At 39.8% G+C, this 27081-nt stretch overlaps 2 protein-coding genes across 2 annotated transcripts; one reads left to right on the forward strand and one right to left on the reverse strand.

Moving 5' to 3' along the window:
* The first annotated feature begins 1456 nt into the window (after window positions 1–1456).
* Window positions 1457–16567, forward strand: ptpn9b (protein tyrosine phosphatase non-receptor type 9b). The gene is made up of 13 exons (XM_080881627.1): window positions 1457–1575; window positions 3754–3897; window positions 4705–4794; window positions 5060–5184; window positions 5630–5735; window positions 5904–6014; window positions 6107–6969; window positions 7075–7171; window positions 7595–7664; window positions 11691–11769; window positions 11885–12035; window positions 12291–12498; window positions 13833–16567. Exons 1-13 carry the CDS (start codon window positions 1543–1545, stop codon window positions 14054–14056), a joined length of 2301 nt encoding a protein of 766 aa, XP_080737753.1. The 5' UTR covers window positions 1457–1542; the 3' UTR covers window positions 14057–16567.
* A 1472-nt stretch (window positions 16568–18039) lies between these two features.
* Window positions 18040–26992, reverse strand: adamtsl7 (ADAMTS-like 7). Its single transcript, XM_080880747.1, has 12 exons — window positions 25477–26992; window positions 24659–24785; window positions 24317–24492; window positions 23958–24063; window positions 22817–22993; window positions 22290–22419; window positions 21163–21385; window positions 20075–20248; window positions 19775–19948; window positions 19456–19635; window positions 18661–18805; window positions 18040–18312 (listed from the first exon to the last, which is right to left on the reverse strand). Exons 1-12 carry the CDS (start codon window positions 25609–25611, stop codon window positions 18158–18160), a joined length of 1902 nt encoding a protein of 633 aa, XP_080736873.1. The 5' UTR covers window positions 25612–26992; the 3' UTR covers window positions 18040–18157.
* Between the last annotated feature and the right edge of the window lie 89 nt (window positions 26993–27081).

Genomic DNA, 27081 nt, shown 5'->3' on the forward strand with positions numbered 1-27081 from the left:
AGTGAAAAATGATTGTGTATTTACAGTGGTACTTTTTACTTTCTACTTTACCACTTACGTAAACGTAAAAGTAATACATTCTAAACCTTACTGAACCTTACAATATAAAAGTAAAACTATCCATTACACATAAAATGGGTTCCATAGCCATTCTTTTATGTTATAGTCTATTATCAAATTATTATAAATGAATAAGCAAGTATTTCATATTTGTAGATGCCCAGGGCAGAGGTGATTGAAGTAATTGTATATACTGTTGCGTGGTTTCATTTACTGTACAGCAGTTTATTTTTCTTTTTTCCCCTTTTTCACAATTTAGCTATTCTTCCCCGACCATACCGTATACATGCTGATGACGCAAAGAATACACATTAGTATAATATACCATGTATGTGTAGTGTAAATAAAACTAATACTGATAATTGACAAATTAAATAAAATGTTGTTTAATACATGTTTTATGATGTTTTATGTTTTGGTAAAAATAATTATGCTCCAGGGTATTTACTGAAAAACACATAATGCCTTAAATTCAGAAAAATTACTACATCGTAAAATTTTCGAAAATTAACCCAGAAGGTATTGCGAGACGCAATACCTTCTGGGTTAATTTATGAAGTGCTACTTCTTTCCATTTCTTTTCTGGAAATAATGTGTAGAACAATATCGTCCTCTTCTTTTACTATAAGTTGGATATTTTATATCTATTTAGTCTGGTCCTGTTACAGTGAAAGTAAGTCTGCCTATTCAGCGGGGAGGAATAAAATATAGACCAAATATGACAGTAAACATTTATAATGTTTAAAGCTGAATAGTCAATTCCGAACTTAAGATGAGTATGATCTACTCTGTTTGCCACGAAAGTGAAATCTGTCAGTCATAGCATAGGCCTTTACTCAAGTCTTCTTTCTTTCCCGTAAGTGCATATGAAATTCTGGGAGGAGCTATTTCCGTGGTTCAGAGAAATACTTAGGAAGTAGTGCCGAGATCCTCTGAACTGTTTACAACTCATATATAGAGTCACGGTTATGTTTGTCATGGTTATGAAGAAAAATATGTATTTTCCTCTGTGCAAAAATTGCTCAATGTGAATATTTGCTTTGTGAAAAATTGCAGGAGATAGATATCATACGATTTAGAGACCATTTGTGGCTGATTGGCGAGTCTATGTATGACTGTATCATAGAAACAATGATTATCCCATACTTGCTAAAATTACTTGCACTTGGATTTTGTTTTACATCTCTGTTCAGATTTTCTCCCTCTAGGCTCATAAAAATTTCCCTGTATGTTAACTATTCTGCTTTAATATAGTCTATAGTTATTTTTACTGACTGTGTTTGGAACACTGTGCTCTAGAGTTACTGGACAGCAAAAGGAAGATGCAGCATGGGGAAAACACTACCATGTTATTCAGTTAATGAAACGCCAGCGGTTTGAGCTGGGGGAGATGTGGGCGGGGCTTAGAAGTCTATCTCTGGCTGCATGGCGTGAGCGAGCGGCTAGTGGGCGCGCCCGCTGCGACGTTGCGGAGGCTTCAACATGGCGGAAGCCCTGACAACTCAGGAGCAGCTGGTAAGAGTCTCTTCGTGATTTTTTTTTTTCCTTTTTCGTTTTCTTGTAGTAGTCATTGTGTACAGTCGCCACCCTCAGTTTCTTCTCTAAAGGAGGTTTTTAAAAAAATCAGATTCTGTCGTGCGGTTATTTCTGGGAACGGGGCGGTGTAGTAAACAGCCCCGGCCCGTTCACAAGCCTCCTGTCGACCGACTCCGGTGTGACTGACAGTAGTTAGCATGTGTGTTAGCGCGATGGCGTTTGCTAGTAGTGGAAGGTATCATTTTACCGGCAGTCTGCCTTGAATGCTCACTTCCTGATAACTAGGCATTATGCGGACCACATCGATATGTTCATGAGTCTAAAGTAAATTAACCAGCGACCCACAATTCTTTACAGTTGGCCCTACTCATAGAGCTTGTAGTCACTTAATGGCTTTCGTTAGCCGTCCAGCTACCACATGCAACCTAGCCGCTAGCTAATGGCAGTGGCTATTGTTGACTTGCAGGGAATTTCCTAGACTGCAGTCTTACCAGTCTTTATAAATGATTTCGGGCTGAGCATTAAGGTTAAAAAAGATAAATCGATTGTTGTCTTTATTATTTATTGTCATTTTATACCATGACACGGTTAAAAATGACCAAAACCGCGACTTTGGACGAGTGTTTTGCTACGAGCCAACGAACTAGCAATATCTCGTCTAACGGATTTACTGTGGACAATTCATAGAAATGATCCTCCGGTTCGTAGCATTGTTGTTGCAATCACTTTCTAGTAAAAGGGGTGGGCCTGAGATAAATGACAAACATGAAATGTCATTCTGCGTTTCTGATTACAGCATTATATTACAGCTTCTGGCCTGATCTTCATCTACTTATGACAAGGTTAACGGATCATTGAGCAAAGTTAAAGGGCATACTTTGGATGCTCCCCAGATTTGCAGATCTTATCTGTTGATAGCTAATCACTTTCGCGCACACAGTAACGTCTGTCAACTAACTGCCCGCACCACTAACGTTTGTAGATTTTGGCTGCTCGTGTTTGTCGTCTTGGATTACATCTCAACCAAGGGAAAGCGATCATCCTGGTGTTGATGTACCGTTATTGGGTACTAGATTAATTATGTGGTCATGTAATTTAAATATGCCCCCTAAATAATGAGTTTTTCAATAGTTTTTGTCCCACTTAAAAATTTAGGCCCACAGTGATAATTCTCTTGATGTGTTAATACTTTGTATATAAGTATATTTTTTGCCAGTCAAGACCTTGCATCTTTTTGGCATATAATTAAGACTGTGCCAGGAAATGCACACATTTTTCCAAATATTAGTCTTGGATTAGAAAAAATGAAAGTCTGCATTCTGGTTAATTTCCAGTATGCATCAATTATATAGTTATTTGTTATAATTCATCTATTTTCTGCATAGGAAAAAGATATATACAGAGGCAGTAAAAACACCAGAAAAAAACAGTTTTGTTACTTATGGTTTCATAAAAAAAGTATAATAAAGACATTTTTATCAAATTATTTTCTTTGTAAAAAGGGAAAATGCATACATTTCTATTAAATAATGTAACAGACTCATGTGTTTAGTCATTCTCCAAAATCCCACGAGCCATTTAAACAAAACAAAGAAAACCCTGCACTGACATTTTCACATGGATAGTGCCACATGTTGGATGAGCATCTCTTTTGTTTAGGGCTACAATTAATAACAAATTTCATTATGAGACAAGGTGCTTAAGCATTTGGATGGGTTACGTTTGCCAAAAAACACCCGGTGGAGAAACACGGTATTTTGAATCATGTTTACAATGGATGTACATTTCTTTGTCCTTATTTGTGCACATATATAAAGCTTCTTTGTGTATAGCTGAAAAGTTAATTGTTGTCCCCATTTTTATACTTTTCTCCTGGTGCATTCAAATTTGGAGGATGGATGCAGAGTACTTGGAGCAAACAAGCTGACTGTTGTCTCTTGGCACATGAGTGCTTTTGTTGATAGTATCTTCCAGTAGCGCACACTTCACAATATTTAATCTTTGACAAAATTGTGTACTTTTCTTGTCATGTCAGCAATCATTCCCATATTATCTTTTGTTTTTTATGGATATCTTTCAAAGCCATATAAAGTTTTACACACAATCTCTCTTTTTTATTTTCTTAACGTGTGCCCATCTTTTCCCGTGTCTTTTCAGGCTGTAGAGGAGTTCCTGAGTGAGGTGCGGAGCAGGGAGCAGCCTCACAGCGCTGGGCTCGTCTCTCAACCTACAGCTGTTAAGTTTCTTATGGCCCGCAAGTTTGACGTCTCCAGAGCCATCGATCTTTTCCAAGCATACAAGGTATGGCATTGTTTCAACTAGTGACAGCAACATCTGTTTACCTTCTGTCGTCACGCGAACCCCATCGGGCTTAATTTGTGCAAAATAGTTCCAATTTTTCAGGTAAATATCACACATTGAATTTGTAATGATTTCTTAAGTGGTGTTTAGATATAAAATATAATAATCCTTAAAAATAATCATAGGCTTGTTTGTAAATGCAGGAAATCTTTAAAATGCATAGTGTTAATGCCCTATAAGTATATCTAATGACAGGGTTTCTGTTGGGGGGGGAAAAAACCACAAGTTAGTTCACAGGTTATTACATCTCTCAATGTTAAACATTAAAATATAATTATAGTTATAACATGTAATTATTGACGCTTAAATAGTTATCTATTATCTGTTAAAGTTAAAAAAAAATGAACTGGAGTGGTACTTGTATCGCACTCAAGCAGAGCGCTAAGAGAGCTTTTGCACCATAACCAGCATTCACTAATTAACACATTCATACTGCACTTTTTTGTATGTCTTTAAATGCTTTTTACTTCTCACACACCTATGAATCACAATGCCCTGAACATACTTGTATAATACAGTGTATATAAAAATGTATGTTAATCTAATACATGCTAGCACTTTAGTGGAATAATTGAGTTCTGTTTAAAAACCAAAAACAACCCTTGAGTTGCAAGTTAATAAACTGGCTTTTGTAATACACAGACTAACAACTGAATACTGTTAAGTGTTTGTATACATACTAAGTCATCTATAAGCTTATGACTTTCCCCTGTCTCTCCTGTGTCTATCTTCATGTATGAAAATTAGAACACAAGAATCAAAGAGGGCATAATCAATATCAACCCTGACGAGGAGCCCCTACGCTCTGAGCTGCTGAGTGGCAAATTTACAGTCCTGGTGAGTGATAAAGCAATGATAAGTCACTTAACATAAAAGGAACTGTAGCTTATCATTTTGAATTAACACCCAAGAATACACAGAAAATTATGCAAGGTGGTGCTGGTCGTTAAAAAAGAGTTTTGTGTGTTTCTGTATGTGGATGTCACAGGGCTCATGTAAGCTTATTTTTGTATTTCTATGAATAGAAATGAAGTAAAGTTTTTATTTTCGATAAATTGATTTGCAGTGGTGTAACATGGTGATCTGTTAATATTTTTCCCAGCCTGGCCGAGACGCAAAAGGTGCTGCTGTAGCACTCTTCACCGCTCGACTTCATCGACCAGACCTCACCACCCATAAAGCTGTTCTCCAGGCCATCATCTACCAGCTAGACAAAGCCATAGAGAGGTAAAGCGTGAACCATAAATAAACAGTTTCCTATGACACTTTATCGTGTTATTTTGATCTGGTACAACAGTTCGTCCCCTGTGCTCTGATGTTAATTCATAAAGATAGAAATATCGATAAATGGGTTAATCATTAGCGTAACATGAAAAGTCCCTGATTGAAGACCAGGAGGAGGTATAAACACAGTCTGTCACAAGCTAGTCTATTTCATATGCCGATCTTAAGCCCACATAAATGGGAGGGTTGTGTCAGGAAGAGCATCCAACATAAAAATCTCTTGCTTTAGTGATTGATTTGAATAAAGGATCAGTTGAAAGGATCAGTTGAAAGTACCTTTAGAAATATAAAATAACTAAATGAAACACAGGAATTATAATAGATAAAAGTGTATTTTTAAGCACATTTATTTTGCTCTTTAACTGTAAAGATCTTCATTTCTTTATAGTGTTCAAACTCAAAGGGATGGGCTCATATTTATTTACGACATGACCAACTCCAGTTATGGAAATTTTGACTATGAGCTCTGTGTCAAGATTCTCAATTTGCTCAAGGTAAATATAAGGAGCTTTTTTTTTTTCTCACGTTGTGTTTGATGATCTTGGAATTCAAAAATGCTTTTCGCCTTGTTTTTTTTTTTTTTTTAATATTTCATTATATTTTTATAGTGAAAAATAATTATATATTATATAATATATAATAAAAATATTTTCATTTTGCAGGGGGCCTTTCCAGCTCGTCTAAAATGTGTCTTCATTGTGTCCTCACCTCTTTGGTTTCGAGCACCTTTCGCGGTTCTTCGCCTCTTTGTACGCGAGAAGCTGAGAGAAAGGGTGTGTCTCTTAGTTTCATCAAGAATTTGCATCATGTATAAGATGTTTGTTGTTCATTATTTAATACTTACTTTTGTTTTTCTCCTCACCAGGTCTGCACAGTGAAAGCTCATGAGTTGGCAAGTCATATCCCAGTTTCCTCCCTCCCTGAACACCTGGGTGGGACATCCCAGTATAACCACGTGGCTTGGATTCAATCCTGTGTTAATGTAAACACAAACATTGTTCAGGGTGACACAAAAGAACATGACTGCGTGGGAAGCCTGTTGCGCTCTTATAGCTTAGAGAATAGCAACACAAGTGTAGATGCAACACTGTCCCACGCCCATATAAATACACAAATAGGTCCTGAGATAGCTGTGGCTAACTCTAACTGCTATGATGACAGCAACGCAAACCCACACAACCACTGTGTTGTGGAGAGCAGGACTCGAGGCCAAGGCCAGCACCAACATAGTCCAAATTCTGCTGTGGACAAATCGCAAGTGAACCACCAACACTGGAATGGCTCAGCAGTGAGCGGAGCCAACATGGCTGTCATTGGCTCCAGCGCCAATGCTAACATTAATGGTAGTGGCTGCCAAGCTCCTCCCCAATCAGACACTCCCCCTGATACACCCCTCTCAAAGAAAACTGATGGGGCTGTGGTGAGTGGCAGTGAGGGTATAGAGGAGGAGTATGAGGAGGGTGAGGAGGAAGGAGTGCCTCCGTTGCCTCAGAAATCTCAGCCTCGTCCACCCAACCAGCCTTCCTCAAAATCCCCACCGCTGTCCTCATCTTGGGGTCCTGATGATGAGAACCACTGCATGGAGGTGTCTGTTCACATGCCAGAGCAGGGAGCCATGACGGTGCATGACCTGGTGGAGTATGTGAAGAGGAAGAAGAAGAGAGGGATCTATCAAGAGTATGAGGAGATCCGCAAGGAGCCTCCTGCAGGCACCTTTGACTACTCTAAGTAAGACTTGTCAAGCTCTTATATTTTGTGTGTCTGAATTAAATGTATAATATCAGCCAGAGCTTCAGTTTGTTATGTAGCCTCACATTAGACTCATCTTTGCAGGAAATTGTCCAATCAGGTCAAGAACAGGTACAGTGATGTTCTCTGCCTCGACCAGTCACGAGTGCGACTGTGCCCACTCTCTAATGATGAGGATGAGGTAATAATTCATCTGTAGATACATTTCAATCAATAAATTATAAGTACGATACTAATACAATATTATTGTTTATCTCTGGGAATTAGTGAAGATTGCATTAGCATTTAGCTGAGATGAAATTCATGTTTATCATCGGCAGCTGAAAGTATCTTATTAATTTAAGACATTGAATGTTGGCCCAGTCTGTGTATTCAAAATGTTTTGAATACAGGTGTATCTGTGTTTTGGGGTGTTTTTTTTTCTTTCAGTTTTTGTTGTTGTTGTTGTTGTTTGTTTTGTTCTTTTTTTAGACAGTGGTCTAAGTGTAGAATTATTTACTACAATTAAGGTTATGCACACTTTTTTTTTTTAACTGTAATGTGTAGCATCTTCTTATCCAAGGCAAAATAACTGAACGGTGAATCGCTCTGCTGTGTTTTGCAGACATCAGATTACATTAATGCTAGTTTCATGGATGGGTACAAGAGGAGCAACGCCTACATCGCTACTCAGGGTGAGAAGCTGTTCACATAAGTTCCTGCTTTACTCTTTATTGCTTGTAGTTTTGCATATTTTTATGATATAATGAGATGATTCCTTGAACAGCTCTTATCTTTCAATGAATGTAATTCTAAGTGCTTTAACTGGAAAACTGCATGACTCCTTCAGATATTTGTTTATTATGTTCTGGTCGTGATGTACGTCAAATGCCTCTAATGGGATTGTGAGATTGAATGGAGTGTGAAGATCCAAAGTGCCTCAACTCTTTTGAGCAATACTGTAGTTCTCCATACTGTGTAAAGAACTACAGTATGGATAATACTATAAATAGTACATGAGCTATTATCGCTGTTGCTCTCTTTATTCTTTTATTGTTTTGTCTGATCTCTACTGACTGCAACTGATCAGTCTTTCACTTTACTGACTTTCATTATTTTGGAATCTCAGCTGGCCGCATTGACAGATTTATCTTTTACATATGCCAGCTTTGCTCCCACTTCTCACCTCTTTTAGTCTAGAGCCGTACTCTGTTTCATCACCACCAATAATGTGACTTGCCAAGCTGTTTGTATGGTTTGTGCTTGCTCGGACTTCCCAGTCCGTCATACTTAATCCATCAACAGCAGTTCTTTAGTACATAGCCGCTTAGCTCCTACAGCTGTGGTTTTACCTTTCCGACTCTCTGTCGCTATTACATTTCTACCTGGAAGTATGTCTGTCTGTCAGAGATGTATTCATCCCAGCGAAATTTCACGTTGACTGCTGGGAGATTTTAGTATGGATATTATCTGTATGTATATTAAAATACAGCAGTCTCTATCAGTAGTCAGTGTAAAATTTCCATATGGATAATATCATACAATATCAATAAGGATAAGCAGAAGAGGATGGGTAATGTTCTCATGCTGGACTTTACATTTTACTAAGATAGCTTTTGACTGATTATCTTTTAATGGCTATTTAACTCTATCCAAGACAAATGTTCAACATGTCACTTCATTTTAAGGGCATTAAATAGTCTTTCGGGTGTCATTGACAGCCTTCCCACCATAAACTCTTAACCTACCCCCGATGGTCTTCTTGGACTTTTAGATGCTCTTGCTTTAAAAACATAGGTTGTTTTTCTCCCCATCATGGTTTACTTCTGAATTATGCAAAGTGGTAGCAAAAAACCTATCTCTTGGAACACCACTACAAAAGAGTTGGATTTTGTTGTTCACAAAGAAATGTACAATAACCACATTCTTCATTAGAAGGATGCACGCTATCTACAGAAAAATCTACTTGGTACACAGATCTAATCAGTAGGGGTGCAACGATATTCGTATCGATATTGAACCGTTCGATACAGTGCTTTCGGTTCGGTACGCATATGTATGAACAATACAATTTTTTTTCAATTTTTTTTTTTTCAATTTTTTTTTTTTTTTTTTTTTTGTGTCCCGTTTGGATCTATAGCCATCAGAATTGTTGTCTTGAGGCCAAGAAAGATGCCAAGAGGATTTATTTTAAGTGGATCATCATATTGGTCCAGTTGATTGACCTTTATTATAATTATGAATTTATTTTATTTTCAGTTGCAAACGGGACAGACATGACTGTGGGATAGGACAGGGGGAAAGAATGAAAGAAAGAGGGGGAGAGAAAGAAAGAAAACCAAAGGGGAGAAAAAAAAAGAACAATACAAAATTTGTAATTTATTTTATCAACTTTCCTTCTGACAATGCTGTCTGTGTTGAGCGCTCAGTGAATCTGCATTTGACTACTCCGCCTAGGCTCGAGAGTGCAGCCTAGGCGGAGTAGTCGAACGCAGATTCACTGAGCGCTCAACACAGACAGCATGGTCAGAAGGAAGAGCGCAGGGCAAGCTAGCGAGACAGAAGTGGACCTCCCCACCCTCATTCAGATCTGGCATTTGGAATTATTTTGGTTTTCATGTGACGTATGACCCTGAAGGTAAGCGAGTCATGGACTAAAGTAAAACAGTATGTTGGATGTGCCATGCAATGCTCAATTACATGGGTGGGAGCTAGTGTGTTAGCGCAGTTAGCTCGTTAACGTGTTGGCCGTCTAGCCCCTCTCTGTATAGGGTAGCTCGTTAACGGAGATTTGCCGTGTTGTGGCGTTAAGGTTATTTCAACGAGATTAACCTGAAAGCACTAGTGGGAACACAACAAATATGACTGCACATTTACACCGACATCATCCTAGTGCAAAGACAAAAACAACAAGCATGCATGCTACAAACTTTAGCCGAGTCATTTAGACAGCTGTTAGCACAGGATTCTCCTTATGGAGACCTGATATGTTTAATATGCTGCTGAGAATATAGCCCAGAAGAAGCGGATAGTATAGCTTTTATTTTGGAAAGAGACATTTCTCTGTAATAAACTCTCTTTTCCAAAGATGAGTGATTCCTCAATCAGATACAGGGCTCGCAATATCGCTAGCCCGACGTCCCGGGGCTATCTCTGCCCTGCCTGTCGGGCTATTGTAGGAAGGAAAAATATATGTCAATGCTTTTGCATTCTTTCAGAAATGTAGCTGGGTAATTATGTTATTGGGTGAGCCACTGTCAATATGTGACATATTGAAATCGTGTTTGAATTTGCGCTTGTTTTTTTGCTTTCACTTTGCAATCGCGCGAACTGTGTATAGAGAGCGACAGCACTGATCTGTGAGTGATGATAATTTGTGCACCAATTCCTCTGACATCGTCTTATTAATTGTTAGCTTACTATGCAAACATGACAAGTGAAATCTCCCGCAGCTTAAACATGTGAGAGGTTGATCACGCAGAGAATCGCTGAGCTTATGTGAGTGCGGCAGGATATATATTTCACTACGATGACCTGGATGATTGAGAACCTTCACAGACAGATATATATTTTAGTTCTGCTGAGCCAAATAAGACAGGTCAGGGTGAAGAAGTGACAGCCAAAGAAAAGCTTACCACAAAACGGAGAAGTTATGACAAATCAGACTATAAGGCAAAAAGAAAGTGCAGCTTTATGGTTTCATGGACAAAATAATTTCTGTGGCTGCAATATGACGAGCTAAAAAACAACACGCACAAGGGTTAGGGTTAAATTTAAAAACTGTACTTTTGTGTTAAAATATATATTTACAATTTTAATAAATGACAAATTAAAAAGGCATGAACATTTTTTTTTGTATCGAAAAAATATCGAACCGTGACACCAAAGTATCGAACCGAACCGAACCGTGAATTTTGTGTATCATTGCACCCCTACTAATCAGCTCAGGTCAAGGGAGCAAAGGACCCTTTTCTGAATGGTCAGGAACATAATAACCTGGCTCTGCTGCCTCATCCTTACCCACCCTCTTACTGTAATTCTTTGATGTTATTTTTAAAATGTCAAAATAGACTAGATTTACCAGCAGCTGATCACTAACACTTCCTGTAATTTTCCTCCTCCCGTTTCCCTCACTTTCGTTCCCTTTTTAGTTTGAAACTTCCCTCTGCTCACAACCAGTATCATTCCTTGTTTATGTTCCTCATTGATTACTGTAACGTCTTTCTTTTTTGTTTCTCTATCAAGTCCATCCACAAATGTTATCTGGTCCCAATTGCTAGTGGTCATATCATAACCAGAACTCCCTCCATAAGTCATTTAGTAAAACTTCATTGACAAAATCACATTTAATTTTGTCTTTTATTCATCAAGATTCTGCTCCTCGCCTTTTAAGCTGTTCCATAAACTTGCTTTGCAGTACCTCTCTTCTACTCTCAGATCCTGCACCGTGCCTCTGGACTCCCTCTCAGACATCTGTAATATTGGCATTAATCCACTTTAAAATTTCCCCTCAAAACTCTCTTCTTTAAACTGGCATATTCACCTTTAACTGTCACATGAACCCTCTGTTCTTAATTAGCTTATATATTGTAAAATAGTTTTATTGTCATTGATACTTCCTTGGTTACCATTTTTTAAACTCTTCTGTGTAAGTTGAGCTTTAGTGTTTTGAAAGACGCCTAAAATAAAATGTGTCGTTATTATCATCTTGTGTCCCTCAGGTCCTTTGCCAAAAACCTTTGCTGACTTCTGGAGGATGGTTTGGGAACAGATGGTACTTATCATTGTAATGACCACCAGGTGAGACTCCAGTTTGGATTGCTGATGTAAACTTTAATGTAAGGATTTTTACAAATGATGGCACATTATTGATGTGTTGTGAATGAGATGAAAATGGATTTACTGTGTCTCTCAGGGTGGTGGAGCGTGGACGTGTCAAATGTGGACAATACTGGCCTCTTGAGGAGGGCAGGACTGAACAGCATGGATACTTCTTGGTCAGGAATACACACATCCAAGTGTTTCAGGACTTCAAACTTTCCCATCTTGAACTGTACAACACACAGGTAGAGCACACGTGTAGTTTACATTTCTTTAACTCAGTTTAAGTCTTTTGAGATGAAAAACTGAGATAGGAGTTTCATTTGTCAATTAAGAGTTTCTAAAGAGTTTCTTTAAATTGTGAGAATGCTTTGTCAGTAGAAACTGTAGAAATCACCATATCTTATTTTCCAAAACGGCTTAAACATGCCAACTCACAAGAAAGAAGTGACTATCTTCTCTCTTTATCTGCTCTCCTGTGAAACCGTCTGACCTTTTAGTCTGGAGAGAGGCGGGAAGTGTGCCACTACCTCTATGTCAGCTGGCCGGACTTCGGAGTGCCCAAGAGTGCTTCTGCTATGTTGGACTTCCGTGAACATGTTCTGCAAAGGAGGGAAGCTGCAGTCCAGACCTTGGGATCCACCTGGAGAGGGCCTCCAGGGGGCCCCCCTGTGGTTGTGCATTGCAGTGCTGGCATTGGCCGTACAGGTAAAAACTATGGATGCTCTTGGCAGCTAATTTCTTAATCGACCAATTAAGGGGGAAAAAATTGACTAATCTAAAACTAAGAAACACTCAGATATCAAGTTAAATCTGAGAACCCTTCAATGGATAACCATTAAAACATTGACATCATTAATCCCGTTCTTCAATAATATATCTTGCTTAACTGTGCAGCACCTAACATTATCAACATTGAACATTGTATTCCAAATAGACAAGGAAGAGGGAAAAACACTGAAAATAAACCTTTCAAGTTAGAGTTGCGGCTCTAATTTGAGCCCCTCCTGAATGACTGAACTCGTCACCCTATCGCTAAGGGACAGCCCATCCACCCTTAAAGATCATTTTTGCTGCTTGTATCTACAATCTCATTCTTTTGCTTTTAAAAGAATAAGAGTGTTAACAAAAGATCAGACCTAGAGCAACATATTTATGGTCTTTCTCAATATTGATGCTCCATCTGGTGGCAGATGGCTGCATAACATTTAGTACATAGCAATTTACCAGCACTGGGCATCAATTCAAATGTTTACAATTAGATTACACTACTAGCACGTCTGGTACCGACTAGTAACACTAGGGATGATTAGTTGTGTAGTTGAATAGTTGCACACATCCTAGTAAAGATGTCGTCATCTGATTTAAATACTTTAAATATAGATTTATAGCGCTCTTATGCATCTTAAAGTAATCTCATCTGAGAGTTTTACTTTACTATTTGAACCTGGAGCCGGTGCCACTTTAAATAAATGGTAGCTAACCTTTAAATAGCCCAAGAAATTGGTTATTAAGTTTAAAGCACAGAAGACAGTAAAGCAATCTGCATCTGTCCCATAACACTTAAGTATTTTTTTACAGTGCCTGTTTAGCTCAGAGGGCTGATACTGTGTAAAAGGCTTCTCTTTAAGTTAAAGGAAATCCCTGCAGCCAGCTGAAGTGGGAGGACATGTTGGTCAATCTTCAGCCTGTTATTTTAAAAGTACCTCACCAGTGTGTGAGCCACTTTTGTGTCTTTATATATCAGTGCCACTGCCTTGCCTTCCTAATTGTAATTCATGCAGTTGATATACAAAATTAAAATCCCACCAAATGTGAATCTGGTAAACAAATGTAAGGTATTGTGTATGCAGGTCGTTTTGCCTTGTATTATTTAGACAATGACTTTTACTTGAATTACCTCTTCCCTTCTGCTGAGCTGTAGTCCTAACTTTTGCATTTATTTTTAGGTTTTAATCTGTTGTCTTGTGTCCAACAAAAACCTTTTTAATTGAGTTCTTTTAAGTGTAACTTCTCGATATTCATCCCTCATGGCTGTTTAGGCACATTCTGCACACTGGACATCTGCCTGTCCCAGCTGGAGGATGTTGGCACAGTAGATGTCTGTCAGACGGTGCGGCGGATGCGTACACAGAGGGCTTTCAGCATCCAGACCTGGGATCAGTACTATTTCTGCTACACAGCAATCATTGAGTATGCCCAGCGGAATGGGAAACTGAGCCCAGTGCAGTGGTCTGACTCAGAGCTAGAGACTGACAGCGAGTGAGAGACATACGGAGGGTAATTAGATGAACAGAACAGTCAATCTAAGCAGAAGTCATAGGAATGAGAGTGAGGAGTGGTGATTCTGAGTACATAAAGGAGATGACTCTTCAGACATAACAGAGAAGAGGCACAAGATGGCAGACTCCCACAGTTGCTCTTCCTTCTTCCCACGAGTTGATAAACTGAGAAGGCAAAGAGCTGGAGAAGAAAATTCAGTGCAGTGGAAACTGCATTGACGAGCAAGCTGGCCTGCCAATTTCCAAGCCCCTTTTTAAAAAATTTAGCAAACTACAGGGGGTTTGGCCTGCCCCGAACCTGTGTTGTCGACAAAAGCAGTGTACGAGTAGCATTTTTATATTGACTTGCACATGAGAAATGACAAACTTGAACCTTACCCCTAAAAGCCCTCCAAACCCGAATCTTTGGTCCTTTTTGTATTTCTTGTCTCTTCTCAACTCTGAACAAATCTGTGACTGCAGATAAAATGTGTGGGGTATGAAAAGGTGAAACTTGAAAACATTTCTTTTTGTTTTTTCTTGGTTCTCTTTGAGAGAGTTTGTGTGACAGATCAGTGTGTGAGCCATTTAGTCCATTTCCATGTTGTTTTGGGGGGGGGTTCCCATGTTAATTTTTTCTATGGTGCATTTTCTATGTGAGTTTCATATTTGTGCATATGTAGACTAACTTTTAAAAGCCAAAGTCCGCAATCTGAATGCTTGGATGTACTCCTTACTGAGATATTATAGACTGAAGCCCATGTATATTCTTGTAACATACATTTATACATTATTGTGCATAATAACAATTTCTGAAATAACAGCAAAAAAAGCCTTGTTTAATATAATTGACTTAACTTTGAGGAAAGAATTCCTGTGTAGCGAGCCAGGCTATGACAAAATATAGAAGAGTTCTGGTTTTAAACTAATGTTGTATTTCAAATCTCTGATTTGTCAGGTCTAACATCGTCTTTACTGTTGGAGCGTTCTGATTGGACGATCTTAAGTAATTTGGCCTTAACTTGATTCACTGCCTCGTCCTTCTAAGACCCTGAACCATACCTTTAAACTGTACACTTTTATTTCCTCCCGTGGTTCTCCTTTTTTTCAATCTGACTCTTGACACCACAACTGTTGTTTGATTCCTGAGGTATGCTCTCCCTCAGATAATTGTGCCTTCACGTTTTCCTTAGCTTAATGTCTCGCTAGTAAGTAAAACCCAAACTAGTGCACTTGCATAAAACATGTTAACTTTGTGCCACACAGGACCCCCACATTTTGCCTATAAGTCCTGTACATAGCACACTATGTATAAATGACAAAGTAGTGAGTTATCTGGGAGTTAGCTTTGAGACGTGGTTATTATTTTATCATTTGACCTCAGGGGGTGTTTTTGTCTAGTGTCAAAGATCCATTTCTGGGTTTGCCTCTGGTAAATTATCATTTAAGGAAAAAAATCTATATCAACTTTATTTTGTATTTTTTACTGTATTGTATCCTACTGTATTTATGTCTTTGTACAACTTCTACATTATTGAAAATCCGTGAATGTTGGTACGATGCAACAAAGAATAACAGACCAGTTATTGCATTTGATAAGCTGAACAAATCGAACGAGGAGTGAACTATATATATTTTTCTTTGTTGTTCACAATGACATTGAGGTGGAAACTGTCACTTGCCATAGTATTTTCAGAACTGACTTGTATAAATGGTGATTGTTCAAGTTTTGGACAATAAGGGGTTGGGATGGGGGTGAGGTAGGGTAGGGATCAGGTAAGCTAACTTGTGTTTTTAGAGAGTTTATCATAGAAACGGTAACGTTAACATCCAACTGTCTGGTCCCCTTATGCCAAGGACAAAGCAAAAACAAACAAAAAACCTATTAAGAGCAGAAAATGGCAAAAAAAAAAAAAAAAAAAAGGACATGTGGCTACATTTCTGTTCATATAAATATATATCTATATATTATTATGGGATAAAGTTTATCAGCATGGATAGAGCCTTGAATGTTTTTGGGGTACTGGTGTCCGAGCAATTTAGTAAAGACTTTTTTTTTTTGGTGAATGTGGACCTTGCATCCTTCAATGCCAAAGGCCTAGGCTCAATCTGAAAGTGTTTTCCTGTCACACATCCTCAACAGCCTGCAAGCATGGACTTACTGGTGCAGTCTTGCATCCACGGACACCGAAAGACCCTGGAGCACCTTGGGAACATTGCTAATAAATATGTATAGCTAAAAAAAAGTGGGAGAGTGGGTATGCAAGAGTTTTGATCCCTGTGCTACATTTAATTTGTTTTGTAAGAAACTGAGAATGCAATGTGCATTTGTCACTAGTGTTCATTTAATGTCTCTTTTTGTGCTTGAAGTTCATGCGATTGAATTACAGCCTTTTACATGCTGTCAGCCCAGCTGTCCCATTAAAGAAATGGTCTTACTATCTTAAATGGATACAAAGCTAATGTGATCTCTTGGCTGAAAAAGAGTATTGCAAAGATTAAATGTGTAGTAAGAACATGTCCACCTTTTTCTCTTTCATTGAAATTGGAGTTACAAAATTGCTTTCACATACAGAAATGGGTTGATGAGATCTTTGAAGTATTAAGCATTCAGCTAACAGTCTGTGGTCTGCTCTTTGCACTAGTGCAGAAATGTAACAGTTTAAGTATTAGTTACTCTAGTGCAAATGTAATGTACTCGAGTTCCCTCGTAGTTCTACTTCACACCTCCATTACTTTCACTCCACATTATTTATTGGTTATGGTGTGGCGCAGATATTTTAATTAAGGCATGTAACTGAGACTGAGATTCTAAAATATGAGGCATAACTTTATATTAAAAGTCCACCTCAACCTACTTATCTTCCACATTAATGCATCATGGTAAAAACCTTAGGCATTACTCCATCTAAAATAACAGTTTCCAGTTAAACTGAGGTCTTGCAAAGTTATCTGAGATCCTGTGTTACAGTTTAAATATTTTCACACTGTTAGGCTTTGGAATCACGATTAGGTTTTAAGGATTCTGTTTACGCCCTATGACAGCTGGGATAGGCTCCAGCGCCCCCCGCGACCCTGAAAAGGATAAGCGGAAGCGAATGGATGGACGGATGGATGGATTCTGTTTAGATCCCTTCACACTGCCAGTTCAAAACAGTATGACATAAATAAAGAATGGGTGACGATGTGACAACTAAGATAGTCAATTAGATACCTAAGCATGTGGAGAAAACACAAGGGGGAAAAAACTATATAAGAACTACAACATGCTGCAAAAATAAAGTACAACTACCAAAACCTTTTGCACAGAGAGCGTCACCATTAAGAACCCCATCTTTATGAAAATGAAAAGTTACCACCACTAATTTAGCATGTTTCAATGTAGCCATTATTATGTAGTATTACTAACAGACGTTAAGGACATTTTAGTTAAAAGAAAATCATGTTGAGCAAAATCTGCCAGTTGTAGATTAATTTCTTGCTATAGACCCTTCAATGGCTAAACTCGTCAGTGGTTCCAGAATTGGGCACAAACATTTTGCCGTGCAGCAGCATTAGATCAGTAAAAAAAAAAAAAAGGTAACGATGGCCTGCGCGGTCCTTTCATGCTGGCGCTTCATTTCACACCTGATCATGTCACAGCTGGCTCCTTATTTATCGAGACAACTTAACTCTAATGATATCAACCAGTCACAGACCTAAACCGGGAACAGCTATTACAAAGTGAATACATTTGATAGAAAGCAGGTATATTTGATCAGTTTTTTTAATAATGTTTCTTTAAACTTTTATATATTATTTAATATATTCTTTAATTTTGTAATATTTCTTTAATAAAAAGTGAACAAAGCAGTAGAATACCAGAAGTTACAGAAACTTTATTAAGAATAAATATACAAGTAAACACTGAATGTGTCCACTTTAATGTTACACTTGGACTGCAGATTTAAAAATTGTGAACGTCCTATGAAAGAGCATGTGTGTTTGTCTGTGTGTTGTTGTGAGGACAAAAAAGTTTCAGGCATCCCAATTTTAAAGCTTCATTGTCTTCAACAGTAAGTTGATGTCATCACAGAGCTTTTTGTTCCTTGAGTTTCACTGCAGCATCACCTGCGTATGTGATTGTTTTGAAAAGAGTTGGGGTGTGTTTCCTGGGCACGAGAGCAGGACGCACAGCAGACACTTCTGTAATATGAGTAAACACACAGTCTGGCTTGAACCACCACCATGCAGTTATGATACTTATCACTGCATAATGGATCTGTGAAGGAAAAGAGGGGGGGGGGGGGGGGAAGGGTAAAGATATTTTAAATAATTGTATTTTCTGTCTGTTGTTTAGTGCAGTCATCTGCTTGGAGCAACTACTAAACTGGCTAACCTTGATAGAAGAGGTGGGACTAATTTAATCATCCTACAAGACGCCAAGACAAAAGAATCAAATGTACTGTATATGGACCACATTAAGCGAGTTCGAGTTCTTTTTGTTTGAGGCAGTTGGATCTGGATCAGCATCTTCATCGTCTGAGCTCTCTGTGATGTAAGGGGTCTAACACTGACCGTTCAGTATGCAGCTGAACTGCTGTCGTACAACACTGCTTGGCATGCTTACCTATTTCAGCTACACAAGGCTGTTTGTTGCATTCTTCTCGACTCTCCAGGATAAAGCTGGGATCACAGCGATCGCTTGGGACGATGTTGTCAGCAAGACAACGGACCTCGCGCACACGGAAGCCAGCATTACAGGTCCGTGAACACTGAGGTCATAGGACGAAGACAGATTACACACAAACTAACCAGTTTGTCACAAATTGGTTCAGTTTTGTTTTTTAAAAAAAACACATGTTTTTAGATACTGAAAAATGCATTTTAATGGTCTCCTGTTGCACTAAAAAAAAGAAATCTTGTCCTTGGGATAACTGCAGATCTTTAATGAGGAAAAGTCTCAGTAAAAATGTAGAGTGGTCTATGACTTAAAGACATTAAAGGGGATACAGTGAAGCTGCAAGGAGTAGAGTTAGTCAACGTAAATGAGATTAAACATCCCATGCAAAGGAAAGAGTATAAGAGAGGTGAAGAAAAGAGGGCAGGCAGGGTGGAGTGGGTAAAGATGAATGTCAGGGATGATTTGTGACAAAAGGATAGCTGCAATGACAAAAAGACAGAAGGCCGAGGTTTAGGTGATATAACTGAGGATGGTGAGATTTTAATTGGGAGTGACCAGAATTGACAGAATTAGAAAGTATTATATAATAGGGGCAGGTCATGTTGAGCAGTTTGGAGACAAAGTCAGAGAGACAAGGCTGAGATGGTTTGGATGTGTGCAGAGGAGGAATAGTGGATATATTGGATAAAAGATGCTGAATCTGGAGCTGCCAGAACTGATTTAGACGTTTGGTACACTTACCGCACTCCACTCCGTAACATACCACTGGACACCACATGGCTTCAGTCTGCAGGGCTGAGATGTGATTGGCTTCGAAAGACTGGAACATTTTAACTGGTCCACAACTTCCATTTGACCATCGCTGTTTAAAATGCAAGCCACACTTCGGGTCTGTGTGCCATTCCCACACTCTGCAGAACACTTAAATTACCCACACACATAAGTGAGTCTTCAAATGGATGTTGTTTGCACAGTTTGCAATGATGTGTGTGTGTGTGTGTGTGTGTGTGTGTGTGTGTGTGTGTGTGTGTGTGTGTGTGTGTGTGTGTGTGTGAATAACCTGACTCCAAGGTCCTGTGTACCACTCCAGACGATTTTGGCATGGCCCTGAATCACATGATGTCACTTCTGGCGGGCGTTCCCCTTCACAGCTATCCAAAGGCAGATTTGTCACATGATCCATCAGGCATACTACAGACCTGGTTCGACTGCCTCTACCACACTCTGCAGAGCACTAAGGAGCATCACACACACATTTCATTTTATTTGGTCCCATTTTGAAATGTAACATTATTTTATTTGCACGTCCTGTCACAGTCTCCTCAAACACAATATCTAACACAAACAGTTTCAATATTACCCGCTGGCTCCAGATAGAGGTGAACCAGCTGCGTGCACAAAGTCCCATGTCACAGTTCTCTATAGTGTCTGGCTTCAGGTTCATGTTACACTCCTGATCATCATCCACATCGCCCTGGTTGCTCACACACACCACCTCCCTGGTGCGCTGGCCAACTCCACATGGTACTGAACACTAGAGGAGAAGATGAGAGATCTAGATTTGTTTCTCATGAAAATTACTGAGTTCCTTTTATTCAGTGACATGTAAATTCCTTTGCTGCAGCTATAGATTGTGAGTTATGCATGTTTGTCTTCCTAAATGCCCATTCATGGCTGTATTGCTGAAATGAATGGCACAAGATACACATTACACACAATGTTGTCAGCTAGTTATACTTTGCTGGTTAGTGGTAGTGCTTTTATTTTTACTCCTTTGGGTCTTCCACTCTTTACAGCTTGTATGATTTAATTGTTTCACATGCTCTACTTCTCCTGATTGGTCTCTGCACCTGCTCTTCAGCCTGCCCACCACCACTGCTGATTGATTCAAAGCTTCAGTCCTGTGCTCTAGTCAGGCTCCAGCTAATTGCAACAGCTGGCTTAAAAGAGGCAGCTGTGACTTTAGCTGTCTGGCTAGTTTTCTATGTTTGTTGCAAAAATAACATGTTATATGTTGGCTGGTATGTGTGTTAAAATTAAACGTACCTTAAGAAGTCCTGTTCTTTTTTTTTGGGGGGGGGGGGGTCTGTAAGTTGTTATATTACCATTTTGGATGGTTTTCCTACTCTAGAGACTGGGCTAGCTATAGTCTAGAGTAAAACGAACATCACATGTACCACACTTGGTTGGTTCTGGCATTTTTTTCTGTTTCTTTCCATTTTTTATGGTGTTTTGTGTTGTAAAACATTTTAACTGTGCCTCAGCCTTCGCCACACATACTAGATGATTGTCATTGCTCCGCTTTTCCTCTAGAGAGCTGAGGACGTAGCAGCAGTGGAGACTTGTCTGGATTACTTAAATACCTTAAGACTTCCCCCACGACTGATAAAATTACACTCCTCATACTACAGCTGTTCATAAGTATTCATGAAATGTGTGTTTTCTCACAGGGCTCCACTCTGATCGTATATCCCACTGACTGCAGATTTTCAGCTGGCACGTAGACTGGGTCACTGGCATGTCAGATGAACCGCACATCTCTGACTTCACAGTAACTGAAGTTTCTGTCCCACTGGCGTGAACGTCGGTGACTTGGCGGCAGATGACCTGGCGATGCTGGGTCCCAGGTCCACACCTTCTACTGCACTCTGACCACTCACCTACGTCCCAGCTGTTAGCCAAGAGAATAGAGACATGATGTGCTTTAATGTTGATGCATAAGTTTACTAAAGACCTTCACCAAATTGCCTTTGCCCTAGCTCTGTCTTCTTGGTGACCACAACTACTAAGTTCCTCTTTTCCACAGCGTATCTTCCTCCCCTTTACCCCCAACCAGCCACTCCATGAGCCTGGTTCTGCTGGAGGTTTCTTCCTGTTAACAGGGAGTTTTTCCTTACCACTGTTGCCAAGTGCTTGCTCATAGGAAGTTGATTGCTGGGGTTTTCTCTCATGTCACTATAAATTTTTTACCTTACAATATATAAAGTGCCTTGAGGGGACTGTTATTGTGATTCAGCGCTGTATAAATTAAAATTTTGTGTGACCACTTCCCCACCATCTTAAAGGTTACTCGTTAGTGTTTGTTTTTAGAGAAAAACAGATCATACAAAAGGCTATCGCTGGAGCCCAAAAAGTGCTGCACAAATTCAGAAGTCTTTACTTTTCTTACTACTCATGTCTTGGTTTTATAGCCCTCTGTTTCTGCCACATTCCAAGTAAAAACATAAACATATATTTCATGATGACAGCAATCATGGATCACTGAGACTGTGGGCAAAATATCTGACAGACCCACAACCAAACATAAAGTTAATGTCCTAACATCTTGGCAGCAGTAAAGCAGAGTGGTATTTACCGCACGACATGAAAAATGAAGCCACACCAAAGAGATTTAGTGCGACTTCCTGGCCGACTTATGGCTAGGACGTGTGCAAGTGATCAGGGTTCACCCCGAGAGTCACAGCACCATGTGGAAGTAATACTGTGTGCGTCATGTGTAGTTTATATGCAGCTCAGTCTGTGCATTAGCCACATCTAGCAGAATAGGACATCAGGTGTCTGTGGGTGTTGCTCACTATGCAGGACAGGGCTGTATGTTGCAGTCTTCTTCCCACTTTGTTGTTTCAATGGCAGGGTGACAAAAGTCAGCGGGAACAGCCGTCTGGGAATCCTTCTCAACACACTCCAGGACCACCTGACGCTTGCCTGGCAAAAACACAGACAAACACCCAGGGGGAAAAATTAAATAGGAGAGTGAAATATATGTGTGCTTATGCACAGTAATGTAGAAGCCCATTGTCCTAGAGACTGTTTCAGCTAGCGACTTGATTTCTTTATTTTAGTGGCTCTATGGTGTAGTAGTTTACATATTTACCAAACAAGTGAGAGACCCCTGGTTTCATCCCGGGAGAACATACAAATCCCTGAGATAATATCTGCCAAATCAGACATGCAGAGCTGCCCACTGTGGCCATCTTTGATTGTGTAAGCTATTATTATATGCTTTTCTTGTCTTTACAACTTGCCATTCCCGATGGCCCCAGGTGTAGATACTGTTAGCACTATCAGATTAAGATTTGAGAACTATGAACTAACTTCTTACCAGTGCCACAGGTTGTGCTGCACTCTGTGTGCCCGTTTTTCATCCAGGTGTAGGTGACATGAGACTCAGAGTTCACAGTAGGGTAAGAGGGAACCTGGTTGGGATGCCATGCCTCCTTGATGATGCTTTGTTTGGTCTTGCCATCATCATCTGGATAGGAGAAATCTACTGTCTCAGCTACAAGAAAGTTAGAGTTTAGAGGTTCCATGTGCCAGAGAAGAAGTGGGCTAACTTAAAATATAATATAACTTAAAATGTAACAAGTACAACCATAAGGCTGCCACACCGGTGGTTTTATTAATTATGGCTACTAAGATCTGTTTTAAGGACTGTGTGAATTTGTATGTAGGCTATTACAGTGGACAAACACTAGACTAAAACTAAAGCTGGGTGTGAACGAAACACTTTAGTTCACTGAAATAAAAACAAAAACTGGACGCTAGAAAAAGATGTAAAAAGACTGTAGTTGCAAAACTAACTAAAACCAAATTTTGAAAAATATACAGAAAATGACCTTATTCTTAGTTTTAATCTGGTTACAGCTGTCAAACCAACAAGTGCAAGGGGGCTTTACTGCATACTGTAAATATTTATAAAATGAAACAATGCTCATAATTTTGCCCCTGTACATCACCACAGTGGGTTTTAAATCAAACAAGATGTGAATAGTGTAGGCTTTCAGCTTTGGTTCACGGGGTTTAAGAAAATATTGCATCAACTGTTCAGGAATTACAGACATTTTGATACCCTGTCACATTTTCAGGGGATCCAAAACATATTACACATTTGACTGAGAAGTGGTTTCATGGCCAGGTGAGGCCTGAGGCCAAATCTGGCATAAGTGACAGCTTATCTTGTCTCAGTGTGTGGCAAAGGGCTCTTTGCCAGGAGAAAGTTTGACCTGTATCAAAAATGTCAATTAAACCCTAATCAAATGATCAAATGAACAGTTTTGCTGAAAACGATACGAAACGGTGTCACCCTGCAGTGCGATCTTAACCAAACACAAAGAGAAGCCAAAAAAGGGCACATGCTGTCTGAGGGTAAACCATAGTCCTGATAATGAGATACTGACGCTGTGGCCATACTGAGTAACTCAAATACAGCTTGTGTGCTTATGCATGTTAGTGAGTTTACTCACCCAGGGGAAGAACAGCAGAAGGTGTACCGGGCTCAGGAGCTAGGTATCGGTTTAAAGGCATGCTGTATTCATATTGCACAGTAGGAAATGGTTGTTGGTAAATCAGCTGTGAAAAAGAAAGAAAAAAAGATGAATGGCATCCAATAAGTAGTATTTTTTATACTATTTGTATTTGCAAATCTTAATAGGACTCCTTGGAAGGTATATTTATTTGCTACTTTTAATTCTGATAATTTGTCAGACATGTAAAGAAACTAAATTTGCACTTTTATAACCTCGTATCTCATAATGAAGCTCAAATTGTTTTTAATTTTTATGGGCAACTTTGTCAGATCAGTGTTTTTCATTTTCCATCTCACATAGACGTGCAGGTCCTCAGTCAGCGGCCCCGGTGCAGTGATGGACTCTCCATTACGAGACCGGATCTCATTGGGTCGTCGATATGTCAGATATGTTCCCAGAGCAACGTAGATCCCGGGTCTATTGATTAGCCAGTTTCCGTTGATGATGGAGACACCACGTTGGCTGAGCAGAGCTGGAAAATCCCCACGATTGTTTACTGCATTGGTGCTTGTCATTCTGGAAATACTTGTGCTATTAGATATGGTTATGTGTGTGTGTGTGTGTGTGTGTGTGTGTGTGTGTGTGTGTGTGTGTGTGTGTGTGTGTGTGTGTGTGTGTGTGTGTGTGTGTGTGTGTACCCAGATAATTTGGGCTCTTTTTGGTCTCCTGGATGCTGATGTTGCATGCTCCTGCAGGAATCTCTGCAATCTTATGGTAGCCAACGTGAAGGAAAGTCCGAGAAAAATTCCCCTTCACCACCTCAAACTGCTGCCAACAGATACACTGGCACATGTTTTATGCAAACAAAGCCACAACACTGCACCTTTGTACATGTTCAGACACTTTCTGCTTACTCTCTTTACCATAGTTTCAGCATCACCCGAATTATTTTCAACAGTATAATCACAGATTCCGCTGGATCACATTACTGTTCTTTTTCTCTCATTTTCACTCGTGTATCTTGCTCTCCCTCCTCTCCCTGGAAATCCCATAGCTCACTCGGTCCAACAGTTGGTTTGAATTGGGGAATCTTTCTGGTCTTCCTCTCCAATCTTCCACAGTGCAGATCTCTATTTTGCAAATGAGTTTGGCTCATCTGCTCCGTTCCTGTCATCTCTCTTTTAACATTTTCTCTGGTTCTTCGCATTTGAAATTTTATTTACAGTCTGATATTACTCAGTCTGTTAGTGATTACTCTCAGCCTGAGTGGCACAAACAGAGATGATCTAAAACAAACAGGACACCCCCCCACCCCCACCTCCCCGAGGGCAAACTCAGTCCCACTCCTGCCTCCCCAATCTTAAAAGATTGTTACTTGCATTTTGCATCAGAACAAGCACGATCTATATTACAAAGTAAGGATATAACTTAGCATGCCATGCCTTCCCCTTGTAGCTCATACTCTATACCCCCCCCCCCCCCCCCCCCCCCCCCAATGAAAGTGTGGGCGTCTTACCTCCAGAGGGGACGAGCCACCTGTGTTATCCCAAGGAAGAGCACCTGTGGCTGGGGAGAGAAGACAGATCAAGTGCAGCAGAGCCAGAACTCGACCCTGCCCCAGATAGCAGGGCTGCTGCCACAATCCAGCCATGAAGAGACTGAGAGAGGAGGACAATCTCACACACTCACATAGACGCACATCTGTAATGAGGGGAGTGTGCGTTTGAGAGTTGGGGTTGGCTTATGGGGTGGGAGGGGAAAAGGACAGTTTGGGAAGGATGTAAAGAGACGTGCTGAGAGAACGTTACAAATGTAGGTGTCCTTTTAAGTGGATTTCACCTCCTTTACTCTTTGGTATGAATTCTGTGACAGCTCACAGAGAGCGTGTGTTTGTGAGAGAGAAAAATGGACAGACTCCTGTAGCGTATCCTAACGCTTGTCCAAAGACAATATTGCTCCCTTTGAATCATCATGCAGGATTGTGGGGCTTTAGAGAGGCATACTTCTTGCTTCTCCACCCACTTTTTGTTTTTTGCTGTATAAGGCTTGTTATGTTTTGAGTTATTGTTTTTATTATATTTTAGTGATGATGGGAAAGACCTTTAGAAATTCTTTGGGGGAATTTCTGAGTGGCATTGTTCCCTGGTGATTTAAATTCCCTGAATAAATGATTCACATGCATTATTTTGCCATCTTATCATGACTCAGTTTACTACCATGTTGCTCTGTCCTTTAATGATCAGATCGCTTTTAACATTACTGTATATTCACTGGCCTGCATTCAAAACCCCACTGTCACACACTCCCAAGGTCTTCAGTTTGAGAGTTTTGGCTAATATTTTGGATGAACATGAATGATTTGGAGGAGTGCAAACACATATGGGTGTAATATATTACCTTGGCTGAATGTTTTAGTTCTGGGAAGAGGACTGTTTTTGCCCTGTAAACACACAATGTAGTGAAGCTTGCCTAGTTCCACCGTTTCATGTTGCGTAGATTGGAGCAATGAGAGTCAGGTCTATCAAAACTTATGACACAGAGCCACTTCGGGAGGTAGGGGGCAGATAAAAACATGTCTTACCTGTGTTGCTGAATGGAGTGACAACATTTCAGACCTGAAAAACCTTTTTCCCCCCAACAGACTGTCCTTCGATTGACCCTGCAGCTGTTCACAACATGGGTGTGAAATTGCCAGGATCAAAACTTTCCCAACTTCTCTGAGAGCCCCCTTCTTTGTGATTGTGTATGCGCTCATGTTTATGTGTGGACTCTAAAAAGATATATGAGACACATATGTGTGGATAAAGTGCAGTGATGCAATGTCTGTTGTACACAGCCAATCGGGCCACTGTTTAAAGAGGTTGAGTGAGAACGAAAATCTGTTATTCTGCAAAGCTTTACATCTCTCCTATTGAGTGTTTAGCACGAGCCCTCTGACTGGAGACAGTGAGGCAAAGTGCAGCACAACCTTTATGATAGCATGCACCTACATACACATGTTGTACATCTAAACACGGACATACATGCCCCTCTTTTTCTTTACTTCAACCCTCTCTGGCAACCATCCAGGTCTAAGACGCCAGTCCCCTGCAGTGAACACCCAGCAGCCATGGACTAATGA

Source organism: Rhamphochromis sp. 'chilingali' (assembly GCF_963969265.1).
Source record: "Rhamphochromis sp. 'chilingali' genome assembly, chromosome: 4".
NCBI lineage: Eukaryota > Metazoa > Chordata > Actinopteri > Cichliformes > Cichlidae > Rhamphochromis > Rhamphochromis sp. 'chilingali'.